The sequence below is a fragment of the Sparus aurata genome, chromosome 4 (genome assembly GCF_900880675.1).
Source record: "Sparus aurata chromosome 4, fSpaAur1.1, whole genome shotgun sequence".
NCBI classification, from domain to species: Eukaryota; Metazoa; Chordata; class Actinopteri; order Spariformes; family Sparidae; genus Sparus; species Sparus aurata.
The window spans coordinates 17473287-17494063 of NC_044190.1; the positions used below are offsets into that span (position 1 = coordinate 17473287).

The 20777-nt window shown below is 40.1% G+C and overlaps 2 protein-coding genes across 3 annotated transcripts; both read left to right on the plus strand.

Moving 5' to 3' along the window:
* The first annotated feature begins 4573 nt into the window (after window positions 1–4573).
* Window positions 4574–12916, plus strand: LOC115579895 (GDP-L-fucose synthase-like). 2 transcript variants are annotated; one of them, XM_030413601.1, is made up of 11 exons: window positions 4574–4610; window positions 6892–7057; window positions 8164–8278; window positions 8413–8541; window positions 8900–8973; window positions 10453–10586; window positions 10693–10757; window positions 10947–11013; window positions 11198–11277; window positions 11408–11507; window positions 12044–12916. In XM_030413601.1, exons 1-11 carry the CDS (start codon window positions 4589–4591, stop codon window positions 12097–12099), a joined length of 1008 nt encoding a protein of 335 aa, XP_030269461.1. In that variant the 5' UTR covers window positions 4574–4588; the 3' UTR covers window positions 12100–12916. The 2 variants fall into 2 exon arrangements, with proteins under 2 accessions (XP_030269461.1, XP_030269462.1); XM_030413602.1 differs by lacking the exon at window positions 4574–4610 and adding an exon at window positions 6705–6721.
* Window positions 12917–16530: 3614 nt separating this feature from the next.
* socs4 (suppressor of cytokine signaling 4) lies at window positions 16531–20777 on the plus strand. The gene is made up of 2 exons (XM_030415041.1): window positions 16531–16627; window positions 17930–20777. The coding sequence occupies exon 2, from the start codon at window positions 17950–17952 to the stop codon at window positions 19120–19122; it is 1173 nt and encodes a 390-aa protein (XP_030270901.1). The 5' UTR covers window positions 16531–16627; window positions 17930–17949; the 3' UTR covers window positions 19123–20777.

Consider the following 20777-nt stretch of genomic DNA (forward strand, 5'->3'; position numbering starts at 1 on the left):
TTCATGGCTCCGTATGCTAATGTGTTTCTGTCACCGGGGCCCACACTTCCGCTGTAAGACAAGCTGTTCACAGATGCAGAGTTACTGGAATTTCTCCTCTCTGTTATTGATTTTTCGGCGGGGTTTGTAAATGTTTACATGACTAGCAAGAGACATACAAGCTTTTTCAAATGATCCCCTTCCCTGCTCTCTCCTCCGTGCATTAGAGGCAGGGAGAAAGGCAGGATGTGAGCCGGACGATAAGCTGCAGAGAGACAGAAGGGCTGTCCTGTATTCTCTGATGGTCAGTCTGTCAGTGTCTAATAACCTGCATGCATGGAAAACTGCTGGAGCCTCGCTTGCCTTACTGTCAAATTAAAATCTGTGCTACCTAAATCACAAAGCAGGACATGATGTCATGCTTCATTAGAGCTCCCAAAAGTACATGATTAAATCCAGAGTTAATCAATACCCAGCCTGTGGTCTACAACACAAGCTACCACACGGCCGCTCTTTTGGTCTGTATCTTCTAATGGTAGTTTGCTAAAGTGTAATTATGAAAGGCCACGTCAGACAACCACTTCTACATAAAGGCCATTGTTATGCTGAGGAGGTCAGACTACAATGGGATGGGAGGAGAGGGAAGGGATGATATTAGTGATAGCTGTCTGAGAAGGCGTTCCAAAAATGTGGCAGGCCAACTGTGGAAACGGCAGTTGGCAAGACAACGTGTGACTGCTTCCAAACTTTTGTGCCTAGACCTGCCCAGATCACATGCAGGGCATTGTTACGACATACAATCAAAGCATGAACCTACCAAGCCAAATTCATATTTGTATAGCATATGTCACACATCGAAGCAATTCAATGTTCTTTACAGGATGAGAATACAGCAGGAGAGAGAGATTTACTATCCAGAAGTGTAGAAGTACAGGTAACATAGGAAAACACATCATTTAAAATTAAACTAGGGCAGTTTAAGTCAAGGCATGATGAAAGACAAAATAATACCACTACATTTCAGTGCACAGATAATGTAAATATATTAGAATATATTAAACAATTAAAAACACATTTTAAAAAATAAAGGCAATTTAAAGGCCAAGCTAAGAGGATTAAACTTTTAGCCATTAAAAAGATCGGAGTCATGGCTTGTAAAATGTGAACAGGGATTGTTGGAGACCTGGGTTGCATTATAGCAAAATTATGATTAGTTACGTTTGGTTTTTGTTTGTTTTGGCTCATGGGACGAGCAGTAGAGTGGTTCCGGGCTCTGGATGATTTGTGAGGCAGTTCAAAAGCATGTCAGAGATGTGTTTTGGCCCAGAGGCATAGAGTGATTTGTAGACAATTCTCTGAGTAACTGGTAGCCAGTGTAAGGATTTTAGAATTGGTGTAATAAACGCAAAAGTTCAACACATTAGTAGTTTGCAGAATCACACACTACCAACATTTATTTTGCCAAGCAGTTTGAGAACTTGGTGAAGTGAGCTTAAATAACACATACTGTTCAGTCTGGTGCTTCATTTATTATTTTGAGGAGTGACGCTCTCGCTATGTAACGCAGAGCACCAAATATAGCCTCTGTGCACGTTGAAATTACATTCATCATTTGCAGCGTCCATTTCTGCAGATTTGAGAGTCAAAAGGGGAAAATCTGTTTTCTATGCCAGAAATCTAGCTCAGCTCTGAATCCTGACCAGCTACGTTCTGTTTCTTGGCTGGCCTTGACCTCTGACCATCCTCCAGGAAGGGGGTGGAAAAGGAGAGGAAAGAGAACTTCCTCTCATGATCAATGCTGTGACACATTAATAAACTGTCAGTCAGAATTAAAGGATTTACGTTAAGTGGAAAAACTGCCCTACACTTCACGCACACACACACATGGAAACTGTCAGTCCATGTGACACTCATCAAACAGGGTGAGCTAGAGAAACACAAGTGGAGGCTTTCAGAGAGGATACCAGACAGGATTCCATCGTGACTTTAAGCATCAGGAAATGCACTGGATATCAGTTTCACATCATGACTCAGCTGCAACGCTTTGTTTAAAGCCGTTGCACCACAGTGAGGGAAGAAGGTGTATGTTTTCCCTAGTTTTTTTTTCGTTTCAGGAGCTTCAGTTCCCATAGTCACTTCATCTCACCCTCTGTTAGATGTACTCTCACGTAATCGTGCTGTGTGCACAGTAAAACTGCAGTGATATGAATAGGGTTTGAATTCAGGGTCAGTTTAGGAAACTCATGTAAATTAAAGAAGTGCTCATCTTATAGAATCTGCTTGTAAACTGTTTTTAGAGTATAGGATTCATACCATTCTCTTAAGATGGAGCAAGCACCAAAATATACAGCTCGTCATTTTGACATTTTTGTAAAATAAAGAAACAAAATATAAAATGATATATTTGTGAGCTTTAGAGGTGCTAGTAGTGAAGCCAGGCTGACAGTTTCCCCCATTTACAGCCTTTATGCTAAGATAAGTTAATCACTTCCTGACACTGTGAGGTGCAGTGACCTTTTCATCCAACCTCTAAGACTTTTAATGTAAGGAATCCCTAATAAAGGGGGGTTTTACCAGTTTGTTGTTTAAAAAAAAAAAAAATGTTTTAGTATGAGAAACTTTTGATAATTAGGCACATCAAGGTTTACTAACACCATAACCAAAATTTCTCCTCACAGGACCTTTAACATGTTGATTTCTCATTTTACTGCTGCCTCCTCAATTAGAATAATGTATTCAAGGGCGCTGAAACATTGTGGACTCCGTGGAAGAGTTTCCTCTAAATCCTACTGTCATAGTTTGAGTTTGTGGCTCCTCATGTGTCACGTTTCAAACTGGACCTTTAAAATTCCAGTCAAAAGTTCTAGTTTCCGGAAGAGGGTAAAGCAAGCCAAGTGATCACATTATCAATCTTCAGCAAAGCTGGATAAACCTGAAAGAGAATTTATGTGACAGTGTCTGACAGTGGATAAGATGTTTGTTTGTTTGTTTTTTATAATTTAAAGCTACAACAGTAGAAAACAATAAAACCTGCTTTCAAGAAACAAGTACAAAAATGTTTATCCACCTTTCATTTTGTAAGTAAAGTGTAAAATAAAGTGTGTGAGTATTAAGGCAAGGCCGTACTTCAGCAGGCAGTGCGATGCTAATGAGGTGTAACCAGATTTCCGCTTTCTCTTTCGCTTGTGATTCCGCGACATGTGGCAGTAATAAGAGGTAATTATGTTATCTGGTTGGAGCTCCGTCCTTTCCATCCTCTTAATATTGATTCAGATGCTGCCGCTGTGATATCCTGTCAGGGCATCTTTACATGATGAGCTGATGGGGTGTAAAACAGTGTTGACTCACATCCTGCTGTCCTGTTCGAAAAACACCAATAAAAGGAAAAATAAGAGATTGCTACCAGTCTCTGTCTATCATCTCACAGTGACAAACGGCACAGCAAGGCCAGTATGAAGTGCAACTACAGCACTGTGCATGTTTGCTTCCATCTGTTTGTGGAGAAACAGTTTCCATGAGGCTGATCTCGCTTTTCATCAGTGTTTCCAGAATTACAGACCATGTGGTCTTTATGTTACAATAAAGTGCTTGTTTTCAGAGATGGAGCCACCACAAAAACACAGCTAGATATTTGCAACATACATAATTCCGTTATGGCTCTAAGTTAAATGGCCACCGCATGATATTTTTGCAATGTCTCCATATCATAAAATGTTCAGGGCCCCAAACTGTACAGCTGTACCACATTTCATGCATCTGTGAAAAGTGAAAGAATATTTTACATATCACCTGAACTATATGACTTCCTTCCCACAGCCTACCTGAATTCCCCATTACCTCTTCACCTGAACAATACAGGCTGTAGATGATGTAGTATAAATGGTATCATTATAATCACTGACCATCAAAACATATGTGTAGACATAACCTTTTCTGTGTTATCGTGTTAGGTTGAGGAGATATGATGTAAAATATATAATTGGTCCATATCTGAAAATATTCAGGGCCCCCAAATTGTAAATTGTACAACTGTACCATGTTTCATGCTTTTATGAAAAAGTGAAAATTTTTTTCAAGTATCAAGAACCTGGGATTAACCACTACACTCGGACTTTCACATTAATAGACCACAGAGGTGCACTGCAGGGCCGTGTGCTCAGTTCAGCTCTTTTCACTCTCCTCACCAATGACCGCACACCCATCCATCCCTCTATACACACCACGGGGAAGTTTACTGACGACACCACCATGGTGGGAGACACACTACAGAGAGGAGGCACACCGCTTGGTCGAGTGGCGTTCAGACAACGAATCTGGTCCTGAACACAAAAGCCAAGGAGATCATTGTGGACTTTAGGCAAACCAGAAAGACCATACATCCCCCTGTCCACATAAAGGGTGAGGAGAGTGTCAACAACGTCAAATTGGGAATCCACATCACAAAAGATCTCCCTCAACACTTCCCACCTGCGAAACAGGAGGAGTGCTCATAGATAAAACGCTGGGTGCTGCGCCTTTTCTCTGGATGGCTGCATGCTGCTGCAGATGCTCACTCCTCATCGGGAACAATTGAAAAAAGATGCTGGCACTCCCAGGGAAAAAATGCTATATGGACACAGACCTTTACTCAAGTAAGTTAGTTAAAGGGGCATTACGTAAGAATTAACCACCTGTTGGATAGATAGGGGGAAGAATGTCACTAATCAGAGTATCCGCGTACTGCTGCTAACTGTAGCTGCTGTTAGCTAGATAGCTCAGTTAGCCATGTAGCTAGCAGTTTGAACAGGGAGTTCGGAGAACAGGAGGAGTGTTGTTTACATCGCTAGCACAGGAGCTAGCAGATCAGGGCTATATATATATATATATATATATGTATATATATATATATATGTATATATCTTTGCAGCAGAATACATTCTGTTGATAATTTCATTTATTTCTTTTTAATGTTTTCAACTAAAATTCTTAAATATTGCACCTTTAAGTAGAAAATGTAATGTATTTTTAATTATTTTAAATCTAAATGTTTCCACCTTGAGCTACATTATACCTCACTGGGAAATATTGAACTCTTTACTCCAACACATTTTATTAGACACCTCAGGTTAATAGTTTTACTAACTACTTTTCCGATTACAATTTCACACAGAAAAACTACAATGAGTTTGAATAATGGAAGTGGTACACTAAAATGAATATATGTATTGTATATGTAATATAACCAATAACATGGTATATGATACAGTAGCATTACAATGCCAGGGTCAATTCTGCTGCCCAATAACAGACAGAATGCCTTGGCTTTTTTTATTTTTTTGCAATTTCAGCAGAGGATAGTGTTCATGATATCTAACAGCAAAGCAAAAAACAATCACAATTTGGTCCATGACCACATTTCATACATCTGCCCCTGCAGGAAAATGCAAACATATACAGGAGATGTACTTGTGAAAGTATATTTATGTACCTGTGTGTGTGTGTGTGTGTGTGTGTGTGTGTGTGTGTGTGTGTGTTTGTTTGCATATGTGTGTGCTGAGTCCTGTGCCCAGTCTGGCTTGGGTTACACTCTTTCTAAGATGACAGAGAGGAGAAACCTCTCTGGATGCACCTTGCTTGCGGGAAGCAGAACGGCTGCAGGCATAAATAAACCTCCCCTGAGGAAAGTCAATACAGCAGCTCATATGTCCACAGCAAATGAATATCTAGGCCTATCTGCATCTTAATGGGGACAAAACTATGTGCATGTAATGCACACAAACATATTTGTGTATCGACATGTGGTAGAGGCACTAGAAACAGGTACTTCAGTAAAAATAGCAGAGAAAAGGTACATCCCAACAGCCTTAAAATCTATGTTGAAGTAAAGAAGTTGCTTAATAAAAATGCTAACGGAAAACATATATAATGAACAGCTTTTAGATTAGCTGCTAATTTAAAAAATAATGCAAGAAGGGGGGACAATTGTCACATTAATTCATCTAAGAAGGCCTAATTACCCGCCACATTTTTACTGTAAATTAAATGAATTTGTTTTTAAAGGCAGGCTTAGGTTACTGTACATGCTAACCAGATCATATCAGTGGTTTGTTTCAGCTCATTCCTGTACACACAGAAACATTTAGTGTTTATATTTACACTTCATAACAAACTACAGTTCATACATCACCACCTGTGACACGATTAAATTCAAAGACTTTATGCATTATGCTGCCAGTGAGATTTCAAATCCAGTAATATATAGTTGATTACAGTAAAGCCATACACTTATATTATTATTATTATTATTATTATGCCAGTTTATGTAGTTGTATGCATCTCGCTCTATGAATAGACTATTTTTTTCAACCCAAGCACTTTTTATTTTTGTTTTACTATTTCATATGCACACAGATAGTGTAAATAAGGAAATGTCACCCTTGTTTCTCTCAGGCAGGGGTAGTTTGAAATCACAAAAAGGCTTTTTTTTTGTGGCCAGGCGCTTGAATATTTCCGCAGAAAATAAGTGTTAAGTGTCCATTTGTGAAATTGGACCATGTAAGACTATATGATGTGGACCCATTGTGTTTTTCAGCTAATAGGGCCAGTAATAGGTCACAGGTAGTATATAAACAGAAATGAAGGAGAACGCCAAACACAGAAATTAAAAAAACCTGTCAGACAGGACTGCGAACAGGAAGATAACATCGAGTTTAAAACTCCTGCCCAGTCTTGCTCACAGTCAGATCAGCTCTCCAACACAAAGGTAAGGAAAGAAATGAATTGGGAATGTGATGTTACCTGTATTCCTTCGGCTTAGAGTTCTACTTTATGGCAATATTATACGCTAGAGCAGATGGATTTTTGTGGATTAGATTTATTCTAATCCTGAAATCTATTTCTTGTCTAATTTTCTCCATCATTCTGAACAACCAGCACCTAAAAAAATGGAGTCAGACATTAACACTGGGCCAATGCGTGTCCTGGTTACTGGTGGATCTGGGTTGGTGGGTAAAGCCATCGAGCATGTGGTCCTACAGGAAGGTGGGAAACTGGAGGGAGAGGAGTGGATCTTCCTCTCTACCAAGGATGCTGATCTTCTGTAAGTTGTTTCCATTCAACTTTTCTACCAATTTTCTAAACAATTTTTAATAATAGAATTTATTTATCACATTTGTGAATGCAGCTTAGTTCATTTACTCAAGTCCTGCAGAGGTTGATGGAATGTAACTAGGCACATTTAATTGATAAACAGCAGCTACGATGCACATATGAGGTCTTGAAAATTGTTTATTTTCTTTATCGACATTGATATGTTGTGGTTTCTGTCTTGTGTCAAATTGACTTACTGTAAGTCGCTTTGTACAAAAGCGTCTGCTAAACGTAAATGTAAATTTATGTAAATGTTTTTAAAGTACTGTACATTTTTGTACTTCCACTCCACTACATTTCAGAAGCAAGTGTTGTATATTGTGCCCCAATACATTTGTTTGATATTTTGATTCAATGCAATATTATAAAATATAATAAACAAAAACATTTTGAGGTAAGATTATGGATATAATAAGATGATCCCCAGGTGGGGTGAGATTCACGAGCTACCCAGCAGTATATTGAGGCTTGCAGAAAAAAAAGGTTTACCACTATCTGCTGCAACATTGAAACATTTACATATCAATACAGAAATAATTATTAGTAATTAATCTAACAATTATAATAACAGTTATTGTATAAAGATAATCATATCAGCATATTACCATTAATATAAGATATAATAAGATAATATACAGTATTCTGTAATGGACCATCACTTTCACTTGCATGAGTATATTTGATTCTAATGGGTTGGTTTTTTTTTTTTACTTTAACGTAAGTAAAGTTGTGAATGCAGGATTTTTACAGAATTGAACAGAATATTTCAACACTGTGGTACAGCTCTGACTATGTAATCCACCACTGTTGGTGCATTTCCTAACAAACAACACCAGAAATGGAAAGTTGATTTTTTAGTCACCTAAAAAAAAAAAAGATTATAAATGCAAAGCGTGTTGAATAAAAAGCACTTTTCTACAAGTGACATGCTGTTTAAGATGGGTTGCTGCTTGTCACTTAAAGTCTATCTTCTTCTTCAAGGGTTAGGGTTAGTTCGTATGTTTTTTTCCAATTCCTGTCCAGCTTTAAGAACATCTGGTATTAAAACATTAACAGAGATGTTGGGCAGACCAGGGCTGTTTTCGAGAAGTATCGTCCAACTCACGTCATCCACCTCGCTGCAAAGGTCGGGGGACTATTTCTCCACATGAAGGAGAACATGCACTTTCTGGTGAGATAATGCTGCCATACATTACATGAATGAATGCTGCAGGAAATTATATTTGAACCTTACTGTAAAGCTGGTGTCATTTGTAAATATCTACATATTTAACTGTAGTCAGTAACAGTCTAACACTTTCACAGAGGGACAACCTCCGAATCAACGACAACGTACTGCAAACAGCCCATGAGATGGGTGTCACCAAAGTCCTGTCTTGCCTGTCCAGTTGTATCTTCCCTGACAAAACCACATACCCCATTGATGAGACCATGGTAAGCTTTTTATTTACCCAGCGTTCCTACTGAATGAACATTAAGACTTGTTTCTAGCAACACCAAGCATACATATACATATCAGTTACTTTTTAAAGGATGTTTAGACTTTAATTTCAGGGAGATTTATGGGGTTCTTTGTTGGAAAGAAATGTGCTTTCTGCGTATTGTAAATAAAGATGAAAATTAACTGAAATTAAAGGTTACAAAATCATCTGCCATTCACTGGCCCAGATTTCCAAATAGGACAATCCAAAATTTAAATTCTGGTTTCTGGTAGGGTGACTCCAGACCCTGAGAGAAATAGTAGAACAGCATTGCATGATTCTATTTGTTATGTAAATCCCATCTGTCATAGATACACAATGGACAACCACATGACTCCAACTTTGGATACTCCTATGCTAAAAGGATGATTGATGTTCAAAACAGGTAAGCAGCTCAGTTTACTGAGTTGTATGTCTCAGTTGGATGTGTCATTATTTCCTTCACCTAAACTCTGACAAAACCGAGATTCTTATCATCAGTCGACATCAATTCGACCATCGCATCAATAGACTGGTTGAATCCTGTTTCTTTTAATTAAGAAACATCTCTTAAATCCCATCAATACTATCCACTTCAGACTTAGAATGTATCAGTCACACATTCATTGTGTCTGGTCTTGATTTCTGTAATTCACTTTTTACCTGCCTTAATCAAACTGCCCTAGCTTGACTTCAGCTTGTACAAAATGAAGCAGCAAGGCTGTTACCTGTGAACAAACCCATATCACGCCGATCTTTGCCTCTCTGCGCTGGTTGGCAGTTAAGTTTAGAATTCATCAATTATTTTAATTGCTTACAAGTCACTATACGGCCTAGCACCTGGTTACACCTCTGAACTTCTGACCCCATGCATAACTGACTGGCCTCTCAGGTCATCCCATCCGAACCTCTTGGTAATTCCACGTGCCAAACTCAAAACCAGCGGTGACTGCTCTTTTGCGGTCAAGGCACCCAGACCCTGAAACAGTCTCCCCCCTCCCATCAGATCAGCTGAGACCATAGACTGTTTTAAAAATCTGTTTAACACATACTTTATAGGCTGGCCTTCCTGTAATCTTTAGGCTTCATCTGTGAGTGTGGTTGTCTAGTGGTGTTGTCTTTGTGTGTTTGCTGTTTGTATGACTGTGTGCTTAGAACCGAAAAAACTTGTTTAGGTTTATGTACCAACATGACTTGGTTATGTTAAGACACTAATGCGTTTGGTTAAACTGGAGCACTAAAATGACTTGGTACTTGGCATAGGGCACAAAGTAAAAACAAATATACTTGGTCCAGGTTCCAAAACTACGAGGCAAAGTTCAGACATCAAAACTATTTAGATAGGCTAAGACACTATATCTCCATGGGTAAACTGAGGCAGCAAAACTAATTTGTTAAGTTTAGGAACCAAAACCACTTGGTTGACTTTAGGCAAAAGCACTCCTTGGTTTAGTTTGGGCAACAAAATAAAAAAAGTTGGGTTTGGTCAGGATTAGGCAACAACGCTACTTGGTTAAGTTGAGGCACCCAAACTCCTTTAGTTTAGTCACTAAAACCTAAAGGTTAGATTTTGGCACCAAAACCTCTTGATTAGGTTAAGGCACCAATACTACTTGGTCAGGTTTAGGATGCATCACACTTAGGGTGCAAATAGCATTGTGGGCTACAGACACCTGGGTGCTAGTAAAGAAAATCAGATTCTCAAGTTTCGAGCTATGAAGATGCTATCTTATGCTGTGTTTGTTTACTGTTGGATGTGAGAGGTTCAAAGTGGGCAACTACGACTTCCAGACATTTGAATTACTGAGGGGGATCGAACAAACATTGATACCTGCTCAAAAGCATTCATTTATGTAACCTTGCATGATTGTCTGTGTGTTGACAGAGCATATTTCCAGCAGTTTGGTCGTCGTTACACAGCAATCATTCCGACAAACGTCTTTGGTCCCTACGACAACTTCAACATAGAAAATGGTCATGTACTTTCAGCACTGATGAACAAGACATATAAGGCCAAGAGTGAGTAAATCGCACACTTGTCTATCTTGATACACACAAAATACAAAGACAGACCATAACCAGTTTACAGTCTTTTATCTCATGTCTCATTTTATCTCTTTCATAGCGGAAGGAACTCCTGTGACTGTCTGTGGCACTGGAGCTCCGAGAAGACAGTTCATCTATTCTCTGGTATGATGTGTGTGTGCTACAGACTGTACAGTATGTGTTTTAGAATGTAAGTATACATATTCCTTAGATTTTAGTCAACAGACATGGGCCAAATGTATCTCTGACTGGATTATGGTTAAATAAGTGATATAAGTGATAAATGTCAACTAAGAAAGTCTACTAAGTCTCATGATCTGTGTCTATTCTCAGGACTTGGGCCGTCTGATTGTTTGGGTCCTGAGAGAATATGAAGAAATTGCACCCATAATCCTCTCTGGTGAGTACAGTGCTGTGCTCACCCACCAATTTTCTGCACATCTTTGTGAATCTTTAATGAAAGAATCATAATCTTGCTGATTGTGTGATACACCAGAGAAAATAGGAGAAGGTACAACTTCAAAACATAGAGGTATGAGACACAGTAACTACATGAGCCAATAATTCATTCACTGTTCTTTCAGTGAATGAGGAGGATGAGGTCTCAATCAAAGAGGCTGTGGAAATGATCGCAGATGCTCTGGACTTCAAAGGCAAAATACAAGTATCCTTTCAACATCCCCCAGTGGTCCTACACACTGTTATTGATTCTTATTATGCTGTGCTGTAGTTAGTCTATTTAGCTCAAAACCTACAGAGCTAAAAGCAGGTCTCCCCTTGACCCCTAATATCAGTTTGACACCACCCTGCCAGATGGCCAGATGAAGAAGACAGCCAGCAATGCCAAGCTAAGACGCTACCTACCCAACTTCACCTTTACACCTCTTCAAGAAGGTCAGAGTTCACTTTACTGTACATCTTCATGATGAATAAGTACTGTTGTTGTTTTTACATTAAAATAACTTGAGTTGATCAAACAGGGCTGCATATACGTTAGCACTGATGTGGCATAGAAATACCATGAGGCTAATATCAAAAAGGTTAGGTTTAGGCCTCAAAACCACTTAGTAAACTCAAGGTACAAAAAGTGCTTGGTTTAGTTTAGGTTACAGAAAGACTCTGTACAGTTTAGGCATCTATACTTCATTAATGTTTGGCATTAAAACTACTCGGATTTGTTTAGGCACCTAAATGTCTTGGTTTAATTAATGTAACAACTTTTGAGGCACCAAAACTACTTAGCCTCAAGCGAAACAAGTTCTAACATTATTTTGCATTACATTCTTCTATTCATGACTTCATGATTTGACTGGATTCAAATTCCTTGATGTAGTTCCTACCGGACATGCAAATGAGAGCTTTGTGTGATCATTTGCATGAACACTGCACCTGCTGAGGGTTAAATGTTCTTGTTTTCTCTGTCCACCTAGCTATAAAGAAAACCTGTGACTGGTTCGTGGCCAACTACGACACTGCCCGGACATGAAGTGACCAAAGACTGAGCTGAAAATTAACACTGTTCTTTGGTTTTGGTGTCAAGGAAGTTGTTAACACTGTTCAACTGTTGTATTAATATACTGTATAATATTGTCTAGTATCATATTTTATTCTCTGACAGGAACTTCCCATTAATACAGAGCCTGGGAGTTGCCATGGATGTGTGTGTGTTTTCTTTCAAACACGTGCACAAATTATAAAACTAAAATTTTTTCCACACCATCAAAACAAACTGTAAATGACAGATACAGAGTAAGACAAGGAGAGGAGTGTTACAAAGCAGCATATTTTACATTTCATTAGAGAGTTTTCTATCTACAAAAGACACTGTTCATTTTATCAAGCTCTTTTGTAGTTTTATACTGAGCATAAACAAGGTTTCAGATTCAGGACTATTAAAAACATTCAAGACTTCACAGAATATTTTTTGATAAATGCCACCAGAACCTTTGTGGACCAGCTAAGTATCTGAATGAATGTGGTAATTTGCTAAGACTTTTCGGCGACACGGTATACTTAACTGAAAATAGTACAAATACAACATATTCATTGTTTAACCTTATAAACATAATTTTGGAAAGTTGTGAAATACTCGGGAAAATGGGTAATAAGTGACAGACTTTGTGAAAAAGGGACTGTATTAAGGATATTACATGGGCTTAGGAACGCTTCGTAAAACATGTTGTCAGTAAAGACAGTCTGTTTCCATTCTGTTTTTTATTGATATTTTACACAGTGTTCCACTTTGGGGGGATTTGGGGTTGTAATAACACATAATGTTCAGAATAAAAATACTTTAAAAAACATTTTTTTTAATCCAAACTCAACAATATGAGCCAACCCAAGGTTATTTTTATCTTCCACTTTGCTTTGAGGCAGATGTCTGATGGCTCAGGTTGCAGAATGTTGAAAAATGTCGGGATATATTTCTTTATGTGAGATGTAATAACACCCTGTGGTAGCTCAAGTGAGGGATGCAGTGCTGCTGTTGGTCAGAGGAGTCTTCTGATACAGATCAATGGAAACAACTGAGACCAGTGGAGCCAGAGACTCTCTGCTGATTCAATTTACCATCTCTGTAATTCACATGAACGGACCGCCTGTTAGACAGCACAAACACACACACACACACTCACACACAAAGAGATGCAGTGGTGTTTCAAGGGCGAACGCATTCAAAAATACAGTTAACAAATGGCAGCATTTTTGAGTATGACAAACTTTCCCAGCTTGTTCTATGAAAAGGTTACAGTTAAAGTCTTTATGGTCAAACATGGCCTGGGATGGAAACAAGGAGTGTGACCCACTTCCATAAAATACATGCAAATGTAGATGTTAGCAGCCGACGTCAGTTCACAATCTCCTGCATGAAAGTGTGACTAACTGCAGCCCTATCCCCTCCAACTTCCAACTGCTCTATACAGTCCTGTGCAGGGCTGCTAACAGACATGTTCTTCCTGCGCAGTGTCTACAGACCGGTCAAGGGTTCGTGGTTTGAATCACATGATATGAAGTGCATATGTGCCTCTAATGCTGAGCGCAAACAAACTGCCTCTGAAACTGTAACAGATGCATTTAGTAGTTTCACTCCTCCCAGCTGCATAAATGTCAATTAAAACTGTAATAGCCTTCATATAAAAATACAAGAAGAGCGGAGTCTCCAGTCTGTCAGAGCAGCATCAATTATTCATAAATGCTCCTGTTGGGTGTGCTGCTCCTGGGATCGATGCCTCTGTAATGTGGACTGATATGAGCCCCTGGTCGAGTCCAGGCTGCAGCAGGTTAATGGACTGGTGGAGGCAGTTCCTGGACAAAACTCTGCACCACACCCTGCTCATACACTTTAAAGATTTGGCCAGAATTTTTGGTTAAAACATACATGTGAGACATCTGTGTACTGTGATGCAGATGTCCACTTAAGTTAGCGTGCTAACCAGCTAGCCCTGGCCGGTCGGTCTCTTAATACCATTTTGTACCTCAAGAAAGAGTTAACATTACTCTCCACATAAAGCGCCATTGACTTCTAACTAGCTTCTGTTGAACTTAAAACAAAACTTAAGAGATGGATTAAAAACAACCAAAACTGCAGTCATCAATAACTGACCTACTTCATCTGAAGTGCTGCACTTCCTTGTACTGCCCTTATTTTTTTATTTCTATTTTTCATGTCTCTTTTTTCTCTCTCCCTCTCTCTTTCTTTTTTGCTTTCTCTCCTTCTTGAATTTTTTTTTTTTTTTTTTATTTTCTTTCCCACTAATGTAATGTGATGATGTGTTGACCTGCCAAGGGACTACAGATGAAAATTTGCTTTTTTGCTAACTCTGGCATATTTATATTTTGAGTGTAAACTGAAAATGTCAATTGATGTGCATTGTCCCTTTTAAATGAATGAATGAATGAATGAATGAATAAATAAATAAATAAATAAATAAATAAATAAACTTCCCCACAGCAGGCCACTAAATTAAAGTGAGTTTTTGCAGCTTAATTAGTTGTTGCAACTAGTCCTGCTCGACGTCTGTAGCAAAACTTTCAGGAAAAGTAGAGCAGAAACCAGATGAAAGTTTCCTTGAAATGTGTTGAAAACACCAGCTATTCATTAACCAGGTTACAGTCTTTCATTATTGTTTGAAAATACCAGAATATTATTGTTAAATCACGTTGGCTTAATTTGCAATAAATGTTGAGATAATTGTTGTTAGAAAGGGTAAAAAAGAACATTTCTAGGTTGTTGTTGCAAGAACAGTATATTCATCATCTCTTGTGGGCATCTTTAATTTTCTCTATTTTTTCCAACTCCAATTTCTTCATATGTTATTTTCAACAGCCTCTAAAATTAAAAAGAGCACACTAAAAAACTCTAGGGGTAAAATTTCACCAAGTTTACATCAATACAGCACCAACACACTACTGAGTTACCTCAGTGTAACACAATACTGGGTCTCTAAAAATTAACAAGAAATAAGAACAATAGTATCCAATCAAGTTTTTGAAATGGAAAAACAAACACTATAACTATTAGTAGCTTGCTGTAGTGCTGCTTTTCGGATTGATATATTCAAAGTTTAGTATTGACTATTGAAATGAGGCTAGAAAACAACGTTGTTAACATCTTTAAACTGAAAGCATATTTTCTTTCCTGTTTTTAAAATCTGTGAGTGTGTGCATGTTTTTCTCCAATCCATTACTCCACCAAATCAATTTGTGCTGTCGTTCAATGAAGGAGCTGAATGTTTCATGGAGAGTGCGGTAATTAGTGAGTTTCTGAGAATCTTTTAGATTATATAAATGTTTCCAAGTAGATAGTGGTCCTGCTTTGATGTAATCAGATTACATCGTAATCACAGCTAATGATGCAGCAGAACAAGGGGAACAAAAATCTTTGCAGGGTAGCTGTTTTTTCCCGGTGCCGTTGAATCATTTCAGGTAAAGGTCCGACATTTTAGTTTCAGTTTCTTTTTTACTTTTTTTTTTCTTGGTCAAATAAATTGATCTGGTCGTTTGCCAGAACATGCGGCCTTATCATCCTGCTGGGCTGTGTGATAATGTGAGGAGCATTAAATATTCAGTTAAGAGGAAGTTGAGTGTCACTACATTATCTGAGATGTCAGGCATTTATTGATGACTATCCTTTATCTGTTGGAGCTGAAAGGACACACACACACACACACACACACACACACACACACACAGGCGCGCACACTAAACCACTGGGAGTAATATTATTCGTCTGATAGATGTAGTCTATTTGTTTCATGAATTATAGATCTTCCAAAATGTCATCCAGAGCTGAGTTGCGCTGCTCAGACTTGCACGCTGTGTGTATGACATCACCTTGACAGATGAGTCCTTTCTGCAGCACTTGCTGGAAGTTTTAACTGGGAATTTCAAAGGTTACTCAATCAATAGGTGAAGCTTTTTAAAAATGCTTGTTTGTATCCTCTACCGGGCTGCGTTGTCAGACAAGCTGCTAGTAAACCCTGAGGATAAATCTGTTTCTAGTTCTAGCATCCTCCACAGTTAAACTTAAAGAGATTTAAAGCTCCCCATGAAGTGTGCTTGGGTGCTTTAACTTAAGCTGCCCTTGATGAAATTAAAACAAGTCAGACCAGCATGCAGAAATAGAATTACAAGCAGCAATAATTCACTTTGTGAATGAAAAAGCACTCTCCAGCCGCCCCGCTTATCTTTTATCTGAAGAATCCGTCAATGAACGTGTAAAGGAGATGTAAGAGAGAGGGAGGAAGACATCCCAGTGCCATTAACCTGAGACCACCCTCCCCTTCCACCCCTCTCGACCCCACTCCACCTCCGCTCATTCATTCAGACCCAGCCCAGGCGGAGAGGAAACTGCTGCCCTCTTGGGGATTTGGCATCATAATTATATAGGAAGCAGAACAGTCTGCTGTCTGTTTGAGCCAGAGAGGCTGCAGGCTAGTCACACATGTCGGCTAATGTGCAGCGAACAACTGGTCACATCATGGATGTAGAGCTGTCTTTCTGACACTGTTTGAGAGGTAAGATGATCTCCTTCATTAATCTTCAAAGAGTTGATAACAACAGAGAGTGACTGCCATCCTGCTGCTGCTCAAAGTCTGCTCAGTTTGCTTTGATTGTTGTTTTGTATTGTCACAGATCATCTGTGCAAACCCGTGCCCAGACTGTAACTTTAGTGTTACGACAACAGCTTTGGAAGCAGCTCTTTGAACAAAGCATGAGAAGTCTCTTCCCTTAAACCAGTTTCCTTGGATTTACGGAAACTGATCCATTGTCGTCTGCAGGCTGTTTCTGATCTGCAGTCTTAATTTGATTTCTTGCCACTGGAGATGATCAGAAATAATCAGACGGACCCCACATCAGCTTGTTAGTCTTGCACCAGTACCGGAGTTCTCGAAGGGTTATGGCTTTTAAAAATATGTTTATTCATATCATTGACTTGAAGAGTTGGAGCGCTCTCAGAATGTTGTCTATGGCTTTATTAAGGTCCCACAGTTTCTAAAACGGATCATTGTGCCACAGAAAAGGCTCCAGGGTGCAACCATTTTGGTCACACAAAGATCTGTCTGGTGCGACTTAACATTTTCAGTCGTCGAACCGGTGCTCCTGAAGTTCATCAGTTTATCTTTTATCAATTGAGATTATCACGATTTCTTGCTGAAATTGAATAAAAAATGCTTTATTTGCCGCACTTAAATGAAGATCTTAGGCGTATCAGTGCAACCAGTGTGAATAAAGGGTTAACAATAGATTACAGGCCATGAACAAGCATTAAAGGGAAACCGAACAGTTTCTAGAATAGCAGTCTTATGAGTTATTACCCAAACACATTTGCAATGTTTAACATACATATAATATAATTGTTAAACATTAACTAAAGTCTGTTGCTTTATTAGGATTAATACGTACTTGATTATGCATTCATTAACAGTTAAACATGTTATTTGCAGATCATAGGCAAGAACAGCACCCTGACAGGTTTAATCAATCTTTTATATAAAGTGTTACCGTTCCTTTTATCAGTGCAGCTGTGAGACTGTGTACCTACATTTTAAAGCAACATTATGTAGAAATAATGTAATCCTACCCTCTCACTGAAGTGAAAAAAGTGATGGGGGGGGCCAGAGCGGCTGAGACAGAGACACCATTCAGTCTATTACAAGACACTGTACCATCAACATGATTTTGAAGCTGTTATTTTAAGGTTAAAAGTTACAGAATGTTGCCTTAAATTTCTTCTTTCTTGTTTCTTAAATGTCTTAATGATAGGTGACATGGTCCTTTAGTCCTGTTATGACTCGATGTGTGTTTTTGTGTCGCAGATTGAGAAGGGGAAGCAGACATGTCAGAGAAGAAGCCACGAGGCTCCGATACGCGCCCTAAATGTGGCCTCCGCAGTTGGAGTGCAGACAGTTATGTTTGGAAGGGGAAGAAACGATCCCGGAGCTCACGCAACGGGTCGAGTCCAGGCGGGCTGGAGGTGGACGGGACGGAGGAGCTGGGTGTGCGGTCGACATCCTGTCCGAGGCGGCGCAGAGAGAGGAAGTGTAGCTGCAGCACTCTTGGGGAAGCAGACATTGATGTAGTGTGTCGGAAGGCCTTGTCCCGCCGCTCTCTGCGGCAGAAGTTTCAGGATGCTGTGGGCCAGTGTCTTCCTCTGCGCTCTCACCATCACCATCATCATCATCACCATCCATCGGGGTCCTCACGACCCTTCTCAGTGCTCTTCTGGTCCAAACGCAAGATCCATGTATCAGAGCTCATGCAGGACAAGTGTCCATTCTCGTCCAAATCTGAACTGGCCCGATGTTGGCACCTTATCAAAAATCAAGCCACCCACCAAAGTGCTCTCAAGGACATGGAAACCCCCCTCAAACCCAATGTTTCATCTTCCTCTTCCTCCCCACCACAGACCCCCCTCTCTTGGGACGACATCTGCTGCTCTCCTGGACCTGGAGGCACCAGCCTTGAGGACTGGGACCCTTCTTGTCCTCATGGTGGGGCAGAGGGTCGTTGCGGCCACACTGACTACGTCCTGGTCCCGGATCTCCTCCAGATCAACAACAGCCCCTGTTACTGGGGTGTGCTGAACCGCTTTGAGGCAGAGGAGCTGCTGGAGGGCAAACCAGAGGGGACGTTTCTGCTCCGAGACTCCGCCCAGGATGAGTTCCTCTTCTCGGTCAGCTTCCGTCGCTACAGCCGCTCCCTTCATGCACGCATTGAGCAGAACGACAAGCGCTTCAGCTTTGACGTACGTGACCCGTGCATGTACCGGGATCCCAGCGTGACAGGACTACTGAGACACTACAGTGACCCGGCCACCTGCCTCTTCTTTGAGCCACTCCTCTCCCGGCCACTATCGAGGACCTTTCCTTTCTCACTGCAGCACCTGTGCAGGACTGTGATCTGTAGCTGCACCACCTACCAGGGCATTGACAACCTGCCGCTGCCACATCAGCTCAGGGACTACCTCCGACAATACCACATTAAATATGATGGGGCCTGTGCTGTGTGACAGTCCAAAGCAGGCCCCACACCATGGACGGCAAAGATAGGATAAGCAAAGGAAAGTTCTCTTAGCAAAAGGGCAAGAGTATTGTTCTCGAATTCCAAGTAGCTTTGCTTTGCAGATCTTTGAGGTCTAAAAGGTGCAGAACCAGATGATGGTTGGTCTTGATGCATCAAGAGACAGGAAAACTAAAAATCCAAGAGATCATCAGCCTTCTCTTCAAGCCTGAATCCACACGCTGTGTGAAGGCATGGACTTAATGTCTCTTATGTTTTCCTTCAATACTAAGAGATGGTTTGAAGCCTGGATTAAGGTTTTCTGCTTCCGGTGATACTGAAAGTTACTGGAACCATGTTTGACTTGATGGCAAGCGAACACAGCTGACTGTGATACACTGAGACCGTGATTAAAAGTTAAGAACAGTTGCCTTAAAGGATAAGTTCACTCAAAAAATAAAAACAAAAACAGTCATTATCTACTCACCCTCGAAGCTGTGGAAGGTTAAGTGAAGTTCACAAAACATTTTCGGGATCTTCACAGCAAAACGGCATTGCAGCATTCTCCTTAACAACTGAAGCACATGGGGACTACATACACACAAACATAAAATGGCTCTATGCAGCTCATCTGGCGTAATCCAAGTCTTTGGAAGGCCCAAGATTCCAACTTGCTTTGAAAAAACTTCATGTACACCCTCAATAAGCAGTCGAGCTTGTGCACCCACTTCAGACGGGTTCATGTTAATGCTTTTAGCCTAGCAGCGAAGTAAAGATATCTGCTTTTGGATCCAGATATGTTTTGTGGACTAGAAAACCAGGGGCCACTAGAGCATCTGCACCTTTTATGGTAAACCGCCTGAGAGCAAACCTCGATTCATGTACCATACAATCATAAAAAATAAATGTTTTACCATGGTCTTGCATATAACCGGTGCTTTCAAGGGTGTGAAATATAAAGACACTCCAGCTGCACTGAGTATTATCCAGACATTATTAATTCTACAGTAACTTTGCAACTTAAACAAAGCATTTTCACCTTTGTGGTCCTTTCCAGCTTTGAAATATCCCTGATGTTGTCACACTACCAGACCTCTCCCCCCAAAGACTTTGTGTGACGATGGAGGTCGTGATTAATCACTCGACGCATTTGCCTCTTGACGGGGATGTGGAGTCCGGTGCGATGAAGAAAGAAGGACCGTCTCTCTGCTTGACTTTTTATCTGCTGCACAAAATGGGTTCAAGCACTCTGTGGCATTGAGATAAAGGGCGATGGATAATAGCAGAAAAAGAGACTCTGGTCATAACTCGGTTCAAGTATAAGCATCACAAATGTCACCTACTTCTTCTTCTTAGGTCTTTATTTAACAGGGTTGCATTCTTCTCTGCAGCCACAAGATGGCAGCACAACTGCACTGATCAGGGGTTTGGGAGGATTTCATGTGCGCCTCTTGTCTGCCCTCAAACCACTCAACTGCTTCTTTAGCCCTTGCTCTTAGCTAAAAACTGGTATTTTTTTTGCTTCTACAGCTTCCCCAAGTATTGCTATTGAAAATCTGTTACAACGAAGGAGTACACTTTAATATAAGCACTATTCTGAAAGTATTTAAATCACTGCGATACCCCCTTGAGGCATATATTGTGCTAATAAACCACTAAATGCCA

Bases quoted from the DNA above. Each gene is read 5' to 3' on its own strand.
- LOC115579895 (XM_030413601.1), top strand. From the start codon at position 4,589: ATGGACACAGACCTTTACTCAA. The intron at 7,058-8,163 runs GTAAGTTGTTTC...AAACATTAACAG, and splicing joins ACCAAGGATGCTGATCTTCT to AGATGTTGGGCAGACCAGGG. The intron at 11,508-12,043 runs GTCAGAGTTCAC...CTGTCCACCTAG, and splicing joins CTTTACACCTCTTCAAGAAG to CTATAAAGAAAACCTGTGAC.
- socs4 (XM_030415041.1), top strand. From the start codon at position 17,950: ATGTCAGAGAAGAAGCCACGAGGCTCCGATACGCGCCCTAAATGTGGC.